The sequence below is a fragment of the Rhinoderma darwinii genome, chromosome 7 (genome assembly GCF_050947455.1).
Source record: "Rhinoderma darwinii isolate aRhiDar2 chromosome 7, aRhiDar2.hap1, whole genome shotgun sequence".
NCBI classification, from domain to species: Eukaryota; Metazoa; Chordata; class Amphibia; order Anura; family Rhinodermatidae; genus Rhinoderma; species Rhinoderma darwinii.
Genome location: NC_134693.1, coordinates 17,377,819 through 17,396,150, shown reverse-complemented (window position 1 = coordinate 17,396,150; position 18,332 = coordinate 17,377,819). Strand labels below are relative to the sequence as shown.

At 42.4% G+C, this 18,332-nt stretch overlaps 2 protein-coding genes across 2 annotated transcripts in view; one reads left to right on the top strand and one right to left on the bottom strand.

The window, feature by feature from the left end:
• Nucleotides 1-5,919, top strand: part of PIGK (phosphatidylinositol glycan anchor biosynthesis class K) — an 84,640-nt gene extending 78,721 nt beyond the window's left edge. Inside the window, exon 11 of the mRNA XM_075832865.1 lies at nt 4,714-5,919. Coding sequence (XP_075688980.1) covers nt 4,714-4,830 — 117 coding nt within the window. The 3' untranslated portion in view covers nt 4,831-5,919. The remainder of the gene's footprint in view (nt 1-4,713) is intronic.
• A 947-nt stretch (nt 5,920-6,866) lies between these two features.
• The window catches only part of ST6GALNAC5 (ST6 N-acetylgalactosaminide alpha-2,6-sialyltransferase 5), a 110,772-nt gene continuing 99,306 nt past the window's right edge, over nt 6,867-18,332 (bottom strand). The window contains exon 5 of the mRNA XM_075832112.1: nt 6,867-8,448. Within this exon, the coding sequence (XP_075688227.1) occupies nt 8,217-8,448 (232 nt within the window). The 3' untranslated portion in view covers nt 6,867-8,216. The remainder of the gene's footprint in view (nt 8,449-18,332) is intronic.

Sequence of the window (18,332 nt, the reverse complement as noted above, 5' to 3'; positions counted from 1 at the left end):
GTCAAGTTTGTTTCGGCACCTAAACTGCGCTACCGGTCATGTACAGTAAGATTTTGTTTGATTCCACTGAAAAAACGGAAGCCTTACGGAATGGAGACAAATGGAAACCATTAGCAATGGAAGCATTACCATTGAAATCAATGGTAATGCAAACAGAAAGCTATGGTTTCCGTTCGTGGGTTCCCCTGACGGAACCCATGAACGAAACCCAGACGCAGATGTGAACGAAGCCTAAAAGACATTTGTTCCTCATTGATAGTATTTTAAGATGATGCCCCATACCTTGTAGCAAACTTTTTTTCGCGCCTCATCAGTTAGGAGTAAGCTTGGCGTTCCAGACATAGGAGGAGTTGGGCATATTCAAGAACTTGGGAAACAACTCTGCCTCGAAGTCGGCAGAAACAAGGCTGTCCGATAAGAGTAGAGAGGCGGGATGGCGACTGGTGGAAAAAAAAACACGTTTGACGCAGACCAGCTAATTTACATACGTGTGCGCTCTTTGAACGTGAATTGCCCAGGTATAGGGCATAGTTTTAAAAAAACAACTAATAGGAGCCGACTATCACTACCTTAGTAACAGGCTTAGTGTTTGGACGTGACAGAAAAAGGACCTGTCCTCCAAATTCAGCCACTTTAGGCTAGGGCTACACGTCCACTTTGGTTGCTCACAAGTGGGCCGACAAAGAAATTTAGCGATTTGTCTGCGACTTTTGGTCGCACTACTAGTTTGAGGTGTGATTTAGTAGCTAATTGAATGCGATTTAAGCTAGGGCTGCAAGGCGACTTTGGTCGCAAAGTAAAATGGCAAGCATTAATTGGGGGTTGGAATTTTTTTTTGACTGTCGTGTCGGTCATTGTAATGCAAACATGTTGGATTTTTGATTGCAGATTGCCAGTTACACGCGAGTTAGACATGTTAGCGATTTATCTCCTTTTTTTAGGTGCCTTTTGGATATCGCTAAGCCTGAATCACATGCGACTTGCAACTAAATTGCATCCTAAGATAGTCGTGCAACAGCAAGACGCAGACAAATAGAAAAAAAACTGGTAACGCCTCTTGTGTGCGACTTGACGTTGCTCAACCAAAATCGCAGCGTAGCCTTAGGCTTTGCGCCATCCAATAGACACCCAAAAAGAAAAATCCATAACATATGTTGCAAATGAGTCGCACGAGACTTACAGTACATTAAAGTCTATCCTGGAAATGTCACGTACGACTCATGACTTCCAGCAGAAGTAGATTTTTTGCGTCTGTCGTGGTCGCATCACGGTGTGTGTAGTAACGCAACCACAGTCACAAGCATTACTTGTGATGTCACAATGCGACCATGCGATCTTCGCGCTGAGTGACCAGTCATCGTGTAGCCCTGGCCTTATACATACAAGACCCCAGTTGATCCAGTGTAAAGCAAAAACCATCCCTTAATGGCATAGTCCAATTTTCCATAAAGTTGAGAAATTCCTTCCTGATCCCTACTGGCGTTCAGACAGGTCCCTGAGTAAACATTCTACATTAATACCAGTAACCTTATATATTGTATTTTTCAAGGAAGATGTCTTAAATCTATCCTCGCTTTAGCCATTACCAAATCCTGTGAGAGCAGGTTCAATAACTTCACAGTCGGACAGTAAAGTAATGTTTTGAATTTTGAGCTAAAATCGCACTTCCCAGCAGTGACCACGTGTTCTCTGAAAAGAATAAAGCATCGCATTGGATTTTCCATACCCTTTCTTAATTTGCTTGCCTACTTCTGAACTTTTTTCATCTCTCTCATAACTTTTTTTACAAACTTGTGCCCTAAAAACTGGTCCACACCAATGCTTTATTTAATAAGTGGTAAAATAATGGTTTGTTTTCTGGATACAATTACCTTTTTAATACAGGAAAATATCCTGCCGGCTTTAGATGCAGCAGACTGGCATTGCACTATAATTTCGTTTATCATCCCTAATTACACAATACCCATTATGGGTATGAGTAACTTGAATCTTTTTTTTTTTTCCCCAAAAAAAAAGCACTGGTCTCCCAGCATGTGCGTAAAAGACCAAGCCAACTCAGAAATTACTCCGCAGAATATTAAAAAACGTCACACAATATTACAGCTTTTGTTTTGGAATTGTTCTCTTTTTTTTGGGGGGGGGGGGGGTTGCTCCCGTTTGTGGCGGACCGTGAATGACAAAAAGGTCGTCCATGACACTGTGCCACCATCACTTCCCAGTCTCTGTGTAGGTGTTACTCAGGCTGATGAATTGGTGTCCTCAGATCTGTTTCCCTGTCTTAAAACATCATTAATCTGTCAAACTCTTCCCTGTTAATACGTGTCATGGACGACAAAAAAAGCTGAAATTTGTTTTCACTCAAGTGGATTGATATATTTAATCTTTTCAAGCTGCTTCGAGGTATCATTTCCATCCGTCTTTTCTACCAATAACTCAAAGATGAGGAGCTTTCAATGAATAAACAAGAAACTTTCTTTTTTCTCAGCTTAATTAATAATTGCAGAGAGGTTTCTGGGCTAAGTGCACACATCTCCTTGTTTGCATCTACACAGTGAAATTTCATTAGCTGAATGTTACTCTTCAGTCTGCAGCTCCCATTGAACTGAAGAGGTGTAACCGCTGAATTTCCATTATAGCCTTAATGGATCCTGAGAAATCAATCGTATTGCAAACTGTAGTGTTACTGGGAGGAACCATCAAGTGTATACTGCATGGAAATGGATAAACATTGATGCTAAAGGGAATGTGTCATCAGAAAATGACCTATTGCTTTATTCACATTTTTATGTCAAAAATGTTTTAAGAATTTATGATTTTGTTTAGTTTTTTATTATACATGTCATTATTAATATAAAAAAAAAAAATCTTGCAGTTTTTACTGTTGCCACTGAGCCTTACAATAGACTGACCTTTCCTGTTCTGTAGGGATCACTTCTCAGCAGTCCTCTCATTATCATCACAGGCAGGATTACTCTTGACAGGTAACACCTCTATATAGATAACACAGGATCCACCTATGATAATAGGTGATGGACACAGCTCCCCTCCTCCCCGCACACGGACCTTTGCCCAGATCATAGAGCATGCCTAGAAAACTCTTCCATAGAAGTCAATGGGTGAGCTCCAAACTATTGTTTCCTAACTGGTTTTAATTAGTAAAAAGAATATAGGTGATACATTTTCTTTAAAGGTCAACTCCAGCCAAACCTTAAAATTCAGGTGTGACAGACATTATCTCCCCCAGACCTACCTACAGTGGTCCAGGAAAGGGAATGTTATTTACAGAGTCCTCATACTGTATGACCCAGGCGGCAGACAAACTCCTAGAATGAACAACGTACTCACTGATGATTTTTGTAGAGCTATTTAGTTAGTCTAGACAGAACTTCATTGGTGACCACCGTATTCCCATCATGTCAGGCATTGGTTTAGTAAAAGCACTTCAACAGTGTGAAGACCTGACCAGATAGCGAAGATAATGAGCAGGTTAAAGGCAGCGTAGTATCGGGTAACGGCGCCAGGCTTAGGAGGACAAGGAACGAGCACAGGTAAGTTTGATCAAGGTGATCTTTTTATTCAAACGACGACGCGTTTCTGGACCGGACTGGTCCCTTCGTCAGGTCAGTTTACAATCTTTGAACGTGTAAGGTGCTTATATATGCAATAAAAAAACGGGCACCTTACACGTGCAAACATTGTAAACTGACCTGACGAAGGGACCAGTCCGGTCCAGAAACGCGTCGTCGTTTGAATAAAAAGATCACCTTGATCAAACTTACCTGGGCTCGTTCCTTGTCCTCCTAAGCCTGGCGCCGTTACCCGATACGACACTGCCTTTTTTCTGCACATCTATCTTCTTTATGCTCTGTCCCCGGTACTAAGGAATTCTCACCGAGGGACTGCAGTGGGTGGCAGCCGGCAATCTACACCATCTCATTCCACGTATAACCTCGGAGGAGCGCCATTGATCCCTCACCTTTTTCCGCTGTGCAATACATTTCTCGCCAGATAGCATCCTAGATCTCAGCATCTTGGAATCCTGTGGTTATGACCTAGGAGAGGTATCGGAGAGTGGCTCTTAACTCCAATCACACCTGGTTTTAATTTTTATTAACTTATTTCCCGTCGCTTAGATAGCGCCAACCTATTCCATAGCGCTGTACTGAGATTTGTCACCATTCCCATCAGTCCCCTTCTCCGAACTTCAGGATAAAAGACCCCAAAAAAATCACTGTTTTTTTAACCACATGTTTTTTTTGGGGCGGGGGGGTTTCTCTTTCGCCTCCGTTTTATGCTTCTGGTCTTATTCTATATTATATTAGCAATTCTGTTCTATCAGACCTGTGTAGTAATGAATTTCAGATTAAAAGGATTGCACGGCGTAAGTGCGCGTGTGTATGTGTGTGTATGTGTGTATATATATATATATCACACACACACACACACACACACACACACACACACACACACACACACACACACACACACACACACACTCACTCACTCACTCACTCACTCACTCACTCACTCACTCACTCTCTTCAATAGAACCCAGTGGGGAAAAATGTCAGATGCCGTTTGTGGACTTCTTGTGGAGCGCAGCTCCAGGGGTAAAATTGGCACAACTCCGTACTGCGGGTCTAATACAATGAAGGTTGTCACTGCTTCCAATACTTGAAAGTTTTTTTTAAAAATGTTGTTTTTTACTTCCAGAAACCGAAACCAATGGAATGGCACCCGCCTGGAGGATTTATTCTTGGACTATGGGCACTGATTCTTCTCATCTTCTTTAAAACCTATGGCAATAAACATATGAAGCACGTGTTCTAAGAGGCGCACAATGACTACTGAGACTCAGGAATGCTCCGCACTGATATTTCCCATCCTGATAATGGCCTGCTTCGATTTCTTGTATTAGTTTTGCATGAGTAGTGTAGAACGCAACAGGAAAGACAAAAAGATACGTTTCAAGACTTTGTGTGTTTCCACTACCCAAGATTGAGAGCAACTATTTTGTGGGCTTAGATGTCTCCAATACCAAACATTAGTGGGTGGAACCTACCATTCTGTGGGTGGAGCCGTATTTGGCTCATTTAACGCTCCGTGAACTGATGACGTCACTATTTGAGCCTGCTTTCAGTGTTGCTAACCCTTTAAGAAGGCAAACCGTAACTTATTGTGTACAGTTAAAATTTGGAGGATTAATGTATAAAAAAAAACCCATCCCGAACCCCCTCCATCTTCCTCCCAATTTATAAATACGTTCATTATAAGGCATTATAGGTACTAGAGACATCCGACTTGAAAGTTGCTCTCATGGCAAAATGTATTTGATAACTTTCTGTACATTTCCAAAGTGTCGGCATGGTATATTGAGAGCTTTATCAGCAGAAACAAAAATATAAATATTGATTTATCACGCTAAGTACGGCATTTCGGATCAATCCAGAACCCGAGGTAATTATGTATCTAGGAACTGGTGAGCAATTAGAATTTAAAGCAAGACTTAGCCGCCCGTGTAAAACCTCATTTGATTTATTCGCTGTTCATCAAACCAGAATGTCCAGCGCGTTTTGCCTTCTCAAGCATTTTTATTGTTCCTGTTTGCACTGGAAAACCCTCATATTTCCAAAGTATAAGACTAAAGGCTGTGCAGGTTGTAAAAATATCAGGAGAAAGAAGATGCTGAATAAGCAGGGAAAGTACAAAGTGCAAGGACACAACCTAAGGGCAGCAGAGTGCCACTTTATGAATTCATGAGCCAGGGCAGCATCTCATCTGGGCAGCTCGGGCCTGACACATGGGGTAACATATATAGTTTACTATACGAGAGGCCGGTCATTTTTCTTTAGCTCTCCGGGGCTCTGCCAGTTGTATCTGCAGTTGTTATTTTGTTCTAATAAAGTCTGATTACATTTATACTGTCTCTTTTTTTTAAAGTGCAATTTCACCCAATAGGTATTTGTGTCTATTCCGTACTTCTAGGAAGAATGGAACCCATCATCGATGACACTTATATAGCACAGGATATATTGTGTTGTCCTCGGTTCATCTCATTAGTATGTCCCATGTCCCACAAAATCACAGGGAGAATAGAGCGTTTTTGAAACATGAGACCATTGATTCAACTAAATACGTTTGACTCTTTTACGCCGCAGAGCGATTATTTATTGACACAGGGATGAGTTGGATATTGGATTTTTTAGGGATCCACTTAAAGTGCCTTCATGCTATGCTGCCCTATAGTATGGGGACAGGTCCGCTCTTCTATTAGCCAAAACTGAGCGCTCCTATTAGCCAAACCGCACAATATTGTTATTGATAATTGTTGAATGAGATCGTGAGGAATAGCTAAAATAACTGGAATATTGGACCCAATCCGGGAATAACAAGTTGTCTGTGTTCTGTAGAGGGAACTTACTACAGGTCCTGTGATCACAGCAGCATCGGCACTAATTCAATCAGGACGTCTCTTATGCCTCATGCACGCGACCGTGTGTGCCGGCCAGGTCCCTTCAGTGATCCATGGAAGATGGGACATATTCGATCTTTCCACGGATCGGGGAGTCGGGCCAGTTTTCACAGTTTTCACAAATGCAGCGGCCATGGCTTCCCCCGTCAAAATCAGCTGTTTGTTGGGGGTCTTCCTTTTTGAAAGGTGTGTTGTCTGATGAGGAATTTCAGTCACAACTTATTGTTGATGGTCTATTAACTATTATCTATTACTGGAGATTCCATTACGAGTGGGGGAAGGTAAATGACAACTGCACTGTGCACATTTCAGACTCAGAAAAGTGGGTGTCACGGTTCAATTCCATTGATGACATATCTTACCGGACTGGCCTATATTAATGACACGTATCGAGAAAATGTCAGCCATTTATTTACAGAAGGACCAAGAATACTAACCAAAATATATTATGAAAAAAATCTGCATTGTCAGAACAATACATAAAACCAACAACACAATCCTGGTAAAGTCGAGTAGAACCGCTGTGCGTCTCTGTGAAAGTGTCATATTAAGAAAGAAATGAATTCTTATAAAACTACAGGATCTGAAGTGGAGTCTTACGGTTTGTTGTCCCCACTGTATTTATACAAGGAGTGGACGGTATGTCACTGTTCACACCACATTGGTTTAAGTTTAATGTAAATTTTCCAGATTATAGCTCCATGTTTTGCAAAGGAATCTTCTGTCCTGTTGGTTGGAGGGGTAACCAGCTCTGGGAAAGTGCTTTAATGCAGACCCATTGTTTAACCCAATTTGAGGGCAACCATGTTTTCAAAAAGGGGGGGGGGGTGCAGAACCAACAACCTGTCAATTCACTAGCTTTTCCATTTTTTTTCCCCGCAAATTCCACTTAGGCCCTGTTCACATCTCCGTCAGAGGAGCAGAACAAGGGAATGCCGGACGCAATGCTTCCATTGCACTACCGGCAGCTGACCGAACCAATTGACTTTAATGGGTTACGTCGGCTTTCCGTCGAGGTGTGTCCGTCGTTTTACCGGAAACAATAGTGCAGCACACTGCCCTATTGTTTCCGGTAATTCCTGCCAGCCTAAAGGAGCCTCTAACGCAGATGTGAACAGCCCCTTAGTGTCACCTAATCCTTATAATGTTCCTCCATACTCCAGTGCAGTCCACACTTTAACACCATGATATTTTAGGTCAACATTCTGCACTGATACATTTTGTGATCTATATTTAAAGCGGTCAGAGCTCCGTTTTTCTGATGCAGAGCCCCATATCCCCTGAATAGACATAGAGGGTAAATAATAAAATTCTCACTGCCTGCAGTCTCCACAAGGGGGGAGCGTATTCTTGAGTCTAATGTATAAACTGTATACAGTAATTACCTAGGCTCCCCCTAGTGGTGGCTGCAGAAAGCCTGGAATTTATCATTTTACATCTATGTCTCTGCAGGGGACTTAGAGCTCTGCAATAAAGATATATATATAAAACAAGATAATCGGCACAGAAATGTCGTTCTGTTTAGAAAAAACTAAATGGTGTTCAAGGGCAGACAGACGCTTTAAATCTTCTTGTGCTTCTAAACCTACTAGGACCATGAACATCGTGCTCCAATTCATCTATAATCTTCCACAGGCCACACTATTACTTTTCATTGCGACACTTCTAATTGAATTGACAGGCTTGGTTCAGCATGGCCACATCCGCTCAGGTTTAGGAGACCTCCTTTGGGTCATCTGGCGCCTCAGAACATTGGCTTGACAAGGTCTTGCCTTCCAGAATGTGAAGCCGGTGTCCAGTCTGGTTGAAAAAATTGGATATTAAAGGTCCGTGCCCACTTAGCAAAAACTCTCTTCTCCGTGATGAAGCGGTGGTGGCTTCCTTTACGCCCTCGTTCATGGGAGATATACATGGTACACTCGTCTGGTCCCAAAGGTTCATAATAATGGTAAGGTACTGACGTGTGGTTGGCCGCCCTGTGGAGAAGAACAAGAATGTAAAATGACTCAACGAAAAACATTCATATACACGATGAAGCGATAAGTTGCAGACTTTAACCTTCTCATGGTCAACGAGAGATGCTAGAACTTAGAATTAACCCTGGTTGTCGGCCCGGAAAGTGCCCATAAGTTTAACTCTAGGGGTATCATGTAGATGCCCCTATTTAAAGTGAACCCGTCTCATGCAATGAGTGGCTACAAATTAGTGCCGCATGTCTTCTTCTTCTTCTTCTTGATGTCCTCAGTCAATCCAATAATAAGCAGAACGAATCAATACATTCTGCAGAATTTGTCCAATTTTTTATTCAATTTTTCTGTACATATGTGTAAATGTATACAAGCAAAATGAGTCAATCATTTTCAGAGAAGCTCCTGTAATTATTACAGCTTTTTTTAGGTTTTTGTTTTTTATGGGTGCCAGTTTACTGAAAGGGGCCAGTCTCAAAAAGACAACCCGTGTCCATATGTCTGCAGATATGACTAGTAAATTAGGACAGAGGCCAAAGGCAAAAAAAAAAGTTATCTAAAGCTACATTCAGAATTATTCTGCTGGTTTGTGAGCAGTGCATTGTGGGAGCTAATGTGCCATATACACACTTAGGGCGGATTTACATGATTTGCGCAAAAAACGTGGCGTTTTGCGAGCGCAAAAGGCACTAAACAGCTCCGTGTGTCATCACCATATGATGCGCGGCTGCGTGATTTTCACGCAGCCGCCATCATTATGACACACTGTATGTTTGTAAACAGAAAAGCACGTGGTGCTTTTCTGTTTTCATTCATACTTTTGACTGCTGTTGCGCGAATCACGCGTGTCCCACGGAAGTGCTTCCGTGTGGTGCGCGTGATTTTCACGCACCCATTGACTTCAATGGGTGCGTGATGCGCGAAATACGCACAAATATACTTTCTAAATACTTTGTATCTCAAAAAGTAAAAATATTTTTTAATAAAGCCGTTTTGTATCCTGTATACAGAGCAGCTGTATCTTGCGCTGAAACCTGAATCCGTTAGGTTAGTGGGACTGACGCGTTTAGTGTCGGTGGGTCCACGCAGGATCGAGCTGTTACCAATCACATCGAAGTTCATAAATATTTATCAAAACGATCTACTGTCTTGTTACCCATAGTAGGAGTAGGACACAGCACAGAAAACCGCCGTGGGAAAATGTACCAAATACTTCATGTCTGAACATAGCCTTATACTTCTCTATCAAGATAAGCAGGAAACGTCTGAGACCTAAATAAAATTCTCTTAATGTACTTTTAAAACACGCGATTTAATTTCCTCAGGGAGATGATATATTGATGTACACGTCTCTGAAAGACGAACTGTCGAACTGTATAATAATATTGAGCTGTAATCATAATCTGGAACCTAAAAATTTACATCCTGAATCAATATCTGGAGCGAGTGATGAATATACAGCCAGTCAGGCATATACCAGAATATTAAGACAGAACTAGAGTCTATTCACACACGCAGATCCGAGGACGGAATTTTAATCAGGAAACATATGCAGAACATCTGTCTTTTTCCCTTGTAATGAATTCACAATATTAAACACAAATTTAAAGTCAGTTGTAGTAAGAAAGAAAAATGAAATGTGACCTCCTTATCAATTGTATGTATATATCAAGTAGAAAAGAGAAAATCGGAATGGAGAAGCAACAATGTTCATATGCCGGCAACTAGTGCAGACAGAAAGGGGAGGAGTTAGATATAGGTATGCTGGCAACTAGTGCAGACAGAAAGGGGAGGAGTTAGATATAGGTATGCTGGAAACTAATGCAAGCAGACAGGGAAGGTGTTAGATATAGGTGTGCAGGCAGAAAGGGGAGGAATTAGATATAGGTTCTGCTGGCAACTAGTGCAATTAAAAAGGGGAGGGGTTATCTATAGGTATGCTGGCAACTAGTGCAGGTAAAAAGGGGAGGAGTTAGCTATAGGTATGCTGGCAACTAGTGCAGATAAAAGGGGAGGAGTTAGCTATAGGTATGCTGGCAACTAGTGCAGGTAAAAAGGGGAGGAGTTAGCTATAGGTATGCTGGCAACTAGTGCATGTAAAAAGGGGAGGAGTTAGCTATAGGTATGCTGGCAACTAGTGCAGGTAAAAAGGGGAGGAGTTAGCTGTAGGTATGCTGGCAACTAGTGCAGGCAGAAAGGGAAGGAGTTAGATATGGGTATGCTGGCAACTAGTGCAGGCAGAATGAGGAGGGCTTAGATATAGGTTCTGCTGGAAACTAGCGCAGGGGAAAAGGAGGAGTTAGCTATAGGTATGCTGGCAACTAGTGCAGGCAGAAAGGGGAGGAGTTAGCTATAGGTATGCTGGCAACTAGTGCAGGCAGAAAGGGGAGGAGTTAGCTATAGGTATGCTGGCAACTAGAGCAGGCAGAATGGGGAGGGGTTAGATATCGGGACCAGATTTCTAACCTGCACTTGGAATATAAATGCTGGCATCTCATTGGTTGCTATTGGCAACACCTTCAATAGAGACGCAGAGTGTAGGTCCTGAAGAGGGCCAGATGTGTTTGTATAGACTTTTCCTTAGCTGCACTGCCCTATTTTATAAGCATATGCCTGAGTATTTCTCTAGACACCAGTGTATATGGTAGGGGTGTTCTTTTTTTCTGCATACACGTTGGCATGAGAAGAGACTTGTACAAACTGATGTCTTTAGGAAAAAGACATCTGTCAATTCTTTGTTACATGCAACATCAGCACATATCCAATCCACAATAAGGGCTGTCCCAGTTGGCCAGTTCCTTAGGATGAGGCGAATCTGCCAATCAAGTGATGTGAAAGAAAGATTCCTTGAGAGGGGCTATAGTCATCGAAACATCAAACCAGGATATAGGCGTGCAAAGGCCACCGAACGTAAATCATTACTAAATCCATCAAACCATAAAGGTGCTGGAAATAATACAATTAGATTCATTTCCACCTTCAATAATCAGTGGCAGACGAGGAGATCTATATTAACTAGACATTGGCCCATCCTACAAATGGAACCGACCCTTGCAACGAGTTTATCCCAAACTCCTTTAATGGCAGCTAGGAGAAGCAGGAATTTAAAGGATATACTCGTGAAGAGCCACTACCTGGCCAAAGAGCAGAACCGCTTTACTTCAAGGGGCCCAGTGTGGAGAAGTTACCCCTGTGGGGACTGTGTGGCATGTGCCAACATAGTCCGAGCATCCTCCTTTGAACCAGTGGGAGGGGGTAGACAATTCCAAATCCGACACTGTATATCCTGTAGCACCACGTGTGGCATAATATATGTTGGGTTAACATCACGTCAGTTATGAATTCGGACTCGCGAGTAAGTGGGGGATATAATTGCTGCGAAGGAAATCAAGGATTTGACCCTTCTCAAAACTATACCAAAACATTTTAAAGGTTCTTGGGTTACATCCACGGCATAGTTTAAAGTCCGAGGGATTGATAAAATACATTGCGGTGTCAGAGGAGGAGATGTGAGGAATTTACGTGCCCGGAGAGAGTGTAGATAGAAAATAACCCTGGGTACAATGGTCCCTTTTGACCTTAACGAAAAATTGAGTTCTGCGGCGTATTTGTAGTCTCTCTCTGCCTTATTTATTTTTTGTATGTATTAATTGTGTGTTTATGTTCAGTTTTTAATTATAGATTCCCAGTTACCATTTTAGAGATTCTGTTTTGAGATGTCGAGAAATTCGGAATAAGAAGTCTCCTGGTCCTTGTCTACTTTGTGTCCTCGGGACCCATTAAGTGTTGAAGAACCGTATGATGGATCGTTTCTCGGTTTTAAATAATTGTTTATACAAAACCTGCCTTTTATTTTATTTTCCCATAGTTATTTTCCTTTTTATTTCTTTTCACTTTGTATATTTTTTCTTTAGAAGTGGTACTTTGTGCACTTAAAGAGGCTCTGTCACCAGATTTTGCAACCCCTATCTGCTATTGCAGCAGATAGGCGCTGCAATGTAGATTACAGTAACGTTTTTATTTTTAAAAAACGAGCATTTTTGGCCAAGTTATGACCATTTTTGTAGTTATGCAAATGAGGCTTGCAAAAGTACAACTGGGCGTGTTTAAAAGTAAAAGTCCAAGTGGGCGTGTATTAGGTGCGTACATCGGGGCGTTTTTAATACTTTTACTAGCTGGGCGCTGTGAAGAGAAGTAACATCCTCTTACCTGCAAACGCTGATGCTGCTGCAGAATCAACTGTAGCCTCTGGTGCCGATGTGGCCGTCACGATGCAGGACCTGTGAGTGACGTCACAGATCTGCACTGCCAGAAGCTGGGCGTTCTGAAGAGAAGAGGATGTTACTTCTCTTCACAGCGCCCAGCTAGTAAAAGTATTAAAAACGCCCCGATGTACGCACCTAATACACGCCCACTTGGACTTTTACTTTTAAACACGCCCAGTTGTACTTTTGCAAGCCTCATTTGCATAACTACAAAAATGGTCATAACTTGGCCAAAAATGCTCGTTTTTTAAAAAATAAAAACGTTACTGTAATCTACATTGCAGCGCCTATCTGCTGCAATAGCAGATAGGGGTTGCAAAATCTGGTGACAGAGCCTCTTTAAGATTTTTTCATCATGTAATATTCCTTTATTTTCTAGTATTTTTTATTATCAATATATAATTTTATGCATCACTATGTTACTTCATGTAATTAATTTGTATGTGACTGTTTTTGGAGGCACTATTTTCACTAATGATTGCTCTTTATGACATTGACGCACTAGGTACATTTCGCTTATGATTAATAGCGTATTTTGGTCTTTCACATGTGGATATTTTTGAATTTGGTATCTAATAATTCTCATTTGTTTTTCTCTACACGATGGCTGTTAATAATATTTTTATCATTGGCATTACTTTTAATATGATATATTGTGTCAATTGGTGTGCTATAATGTATACCCACATGGGAGAAGGGCAGGTCTAGGTCTTACCTTGTCTTATGAGAACAAACCTCAAACTATTTGGAGTGTTCTGCAAATTCAGATATTGTAAAGCGCTCTGCATTTCTTACCATGGCTACCTGGGGTTGCGCATGGATCGCAGATCCGTTCTACAGAGCTGCAGGTCCAGGTCTCCAATGCGGGCGCTGTGCGCATGCGCCATCTCCTTGGTGGCGCATGCACGGCCGGCGATTTGATGGCCTGGATTGGCAGTCTCGCGGTATTCCGATTGATCCCGCACATGCGCCGTTGACTAGGAGGGCTATTGGTCTAATTATTATCTCATGACCCACACAGTGTCCTTTCTAAAACAGGAACTTGAACATAATCATTAGTACCCCTTGAAAAAGTGATTAATGCGCGTCGGGGGGCTACACTGGGCACACGGCAGATCACTCGGCACACATGGGTAAGTTACCCCGCATGGTTCATTAATCCACTCCTAAAAAAAAATTCTCACTAACTTTGATAGGGCATCCTGCAATAGTAGAGATGGAAGGCTACTTTACCATATAGACTCCATGCTGACTCCTTCTCATGTGGATATACATCCAGGCGTATTTATAATGCTTTAGATAGCTATTCTATACCCATTGTGCATATGATTACTGACATGGAACTTACCATTATGTATTTTATACAATATTTTGGTGTAGCCCATGTATAACTGTATTCTATGGGATCCTCTATGTGATTTTATCCCTTATGTTTTGTACAAAAATAAAATATTTGATATTTTTCATATTTATACAAAATAGTGTTGACTCCTTGTCCTTCTTATGTATACAAATGATGTTGTGGAGTTTCTATTTGTTACCATTTAATATTTTTGGAGGTGAGGTACAGTGTATGGAATCCAGGGCCGGACTGAGACAAAAAAGCAGCCCTGGCATAGAAGCCCCAGCAGCCAACACATTCTGTCTAAAACCGGCCTTGGCCCTGAGCCCCCCAGTCACAGCACACAGCGCACGTCAGTCGATTCGGTCCAACGTGATTTCTGTTGAATGTCAGATTACCACACTTTTTGGGTGAAAGTGCGTTCCGGTGGAGCAGCGAGCTGACAGCTTATGTTCTCAACATTTAGCTTTCCCCCTTCTCCATAGAGCAACACTTATGGGGTGATGGAACGTGATACTTGATTGAGTGATAAGTACATTGCTGAAATCTGCAATAATGTTCTGTAAAAGAGAACTGGTTCAGCCGCGTAAGTAACTTTCTTATGCAGCAACCTCCTCACTACACCGCCTCCACCCAGCAAGGTATCCTCTCAGACAAGGCCTCAATTCAGTATTTTAACCAGGGTCCACACTGAAGACATTGCTTAAAGGGGTTGTCCGAGATACCAACATTTTTTTAAAAACTCTGTCATACATTACCCCTTATACAGACAACCTAAATAAAGCATTATTTTTAAAAAAAATTCTACTTAGCACATTTCTTCTTTGAATTTAGCACAGTTTGTTTACATGCAGTTCAGCTCTGGTTTGTTGATCTTTCCTTGTTATGAAACTTTTTTCCCGTGCACGCTCATTGCAGGCTGCAATGAGCGTGCACGTACCTTCCAAGAGTTCACGTGAGCTGCCCTTGCTCCTCCCGCTGACCTCCTTCACTGCACTTGTCTTCTTGATGACATTCTTGAAGGATGATGAGCAAATGTTCTCCCCCCATTATGTTTTTCACATTTATGTTTTCTTTCTCTTTTCAGGTCTATAAACCTCTTCGTGTCTACCCTCACCCTCGTCCACCCTCACCCTCGTCCACCCTCACCCTCGTCCACCCTCACCCTCGTCCACCCTCGTCCACCCTCTTCTATCTCATGTCTCTCTCCACTAAGGCCATGTTCACACAGAGTTTTTTTGCAGGAAGAATATCTGCCTCAAAATTCCGTCTTGAAGTTTGCGGCAGATTTACCTCTCCCTGCACGTTGATTTTTGCGTCGTTTTTACCCGTTTTTTGTGCGCTGTTTGCGTATTTGTTTGCCGCTTTGTTCGGGGCGTTTTTCGCTTCGTTTATCTTGGCGTTTTTTGCTTGTTTGTTTGCATCTTTTTTTGCGATGTTTTTTGCTGTGTTTTCCATTGCGTTTATCGTAGCCTTTTTCACGTCGTTTATCATTTCTTTTTTTGCGTCGTTGTTTGCGCCTATTTTTGCTGCGTTTTTCGTTGCGTCTTTCGTGGCGTTTTCCCAGTTGATTTTTGCTGCGTTCTTTGCCTCTGTTTGCGGCGTTTCTCGCGTCTTTTTCCGCTATGTTTTTTGCAGCTTTTTCCGTGGCGTTTATCGTAGCCTTTTTTGCGTCGTTTTTCGCGTCTTTTTTTGCGTTTTTTTTTCTGCGTTTTTCATTGCGTCTTTCGTGTCGTTTTCCCTGTCGTTTTTCGTGGCGTTCTTTGCCTCTTTGTTCGCGGCTTTATTTGTGATGTTTTTCGCGGCATTTATCGTAGCCTTTTCGGCGTTTTTTTTTTGCGTCTGTTTTTTGCGGCATTGTTTGTGGCTTTTTTTGCTGCGTTTTTTGCGTCGTTTTCCGTGGCGTTTTTCGCCCGCGGCAATTGAGCGCCGCAGGCATAAAACAACGCGAAATACGCTTTCTCTGCCTCCCATTGAAGTCAATGGGAGGTCAGAGGCGTAAACGCCCGAAGATGGAGCATGTCGCTTCTTTTTCCTGCAAGGCAGTTTTAATGCTCGATTTTAATGCTTGTTACAACAAATTGCAGCATAAATCACGCACCAAACACGCTTGTTTGGTGCATGGTTTTCACGCATGCATCTACTTGAGTGTACGTGCATGATAACGCACCAATAGAGGACATGCAGTATGTTTCACGCAGCGGACTCTCGCTGCGTGAAAACGGCCCCATTGAAATAAATGGGTCGCATGTGCTGTGCGTGGTTTCGACGTGGTGTGAATGGAGCCTTATGCGCGATTTACACTAGCGTGAATCAAGTCTGTGTGCTGTGCTTTGAAAAAACGCACAACACACGCAACCCATTTATTTCAATGGAGCCGTTGACACATGTGTGACTTTTCACGCAGCGAGAGTCCGCTGCGTGAAACATACTGCATGTCCTCTATTGGTGCGTTATCCTGCACCTACACTCACATTGAAGTCAATGCATGCGTGAAAACCACAAACAGCACACACGTGTTTGGTGCGTGATTTACACAGCAATTTGTTGTAAAAAAGAAGGTAAAAATGGGCTGGCTTTGTGAGTGCGTGAATAACACATGAAAATCGAAAAGCACACTGATGCATAAGGGCGGATTTAAACGAGCGTGTGCGTTTTGCGCACACAAATACGGTGGCGTTTTGCGTGCGCAAAATGCACTTGACAGCTCCGTGTCATGTTCATACGGATGCGCGGCTGCGGTTCTCGCGCAGCCGCCATCATTATGACACTCTGGATGTTTGTAGCATGTGGTGCTTTTCTGTTTACATTCATTATTTTACTGCTGTTGCGCGAATCACGCTCGTCCCACGGAAGTGCTTCCATGGGATGCGCCTGATTTTCACGCACCTATTGACTTCAATGGGTGCGTGATGCTCGAAAAACGCAGAAATATAGAACATGTCGCGAGTTTACGCAGCGGACTCACGCTGCGTAAAATTCACGGACTGTCTGCACTGCCCCATAGACTTGCATAGGTCCGTGCGACCCGCGTGAATACCACGTGGGTTGCACGGACGTATAGCACGTTCGTGTTAATCCGCCCTAACGCAAACACACGGATGGGATTGACGCAAGTTTTTCACGCGCGGAAAATACACACGCTAGTGTGCATGAAGCCTTACTAATGGACGCTGTTAGACAGTGGCCATTAATAATGAACTAGTAATACATTTTTAAATAAATGAGAAGGACATAGAAAAAATATTGTAATGAAATATCACACATAACACTGGTTAACAATTTTATTAAAAATAAAAAAGGTGTCATTGAAGTAGTCCTTGAACTTGATGTAGTACCGAGGACCCAACCTGTAAAAAACACCTAATAACTAAGAAAAAAAAAAAAAGAGGGATGCTTAGATACACTGCTCATGTGTGATACTGTTAGACCATGTATCTAAGCCTACCACAAGGTAGCCTTAGTAACATTACCCAAGCAGACAGTGTCACACATGGGCCATGTATCTAAGAATACCACATGTTAGGCTTAGATACAGGGCCCCAAAACACTAATCTTAGGGTATGTTCACACGGCAGCGTCCGTAACGGCCGAAATTACGGGGCTGTTTTCAGGAGAAAACAGCCCTGTCGTTTCAGCCGTAACGGCATGTGCAGGCGCTTGAACGCCGCGTCCATTACGGACGTAACTGTAGCTGGTTTTCCATGTAGTCCATGGAAAACGGCTCCATTTACGTCTGAAGAAGTGACATGACACTTCTTTGGCGCGGGCGTCTATTTACGCGCCGTCTTTTGACAGCGACGCGTAAATATACGCCTCGTGTGAACAGACAAACATCAGCCCATTGCTTTCAATGGGCAGATGTTTGCCAACGATTTCAAGCCGTAATTTCGGACGTAATTCGGGGGTTAATACGCCCGAATTACGTCCGTAAATAAGCCGTGTGAACATACCCTAATACAGGAATAAAAAGAATGTCATCTGGGGTCCTGTATCTAAGCCTACATTGTGTTAGGCTTAGATACAAGCTCCATGTGTGACACTGTTTGTTAGACCCTGTATCTAAGCCTAACAATGTAGGCTTAGATACAGGACCCCAGAAGATCTTATCTAGTTCAGGACGGGGCACCGTTTAGCCATTTTTAGCACGTGTTAGTTAAATGGCTATAACTTTTTTATTTGTTGCGCTAACGACGTTATTTTTGCGGCGTTTTTTCCGTAGACAATGCAGGTTTATTTTTTTATCGTTTTTATACACACCTTTTTTGCCATTTTAGAATTTTCAT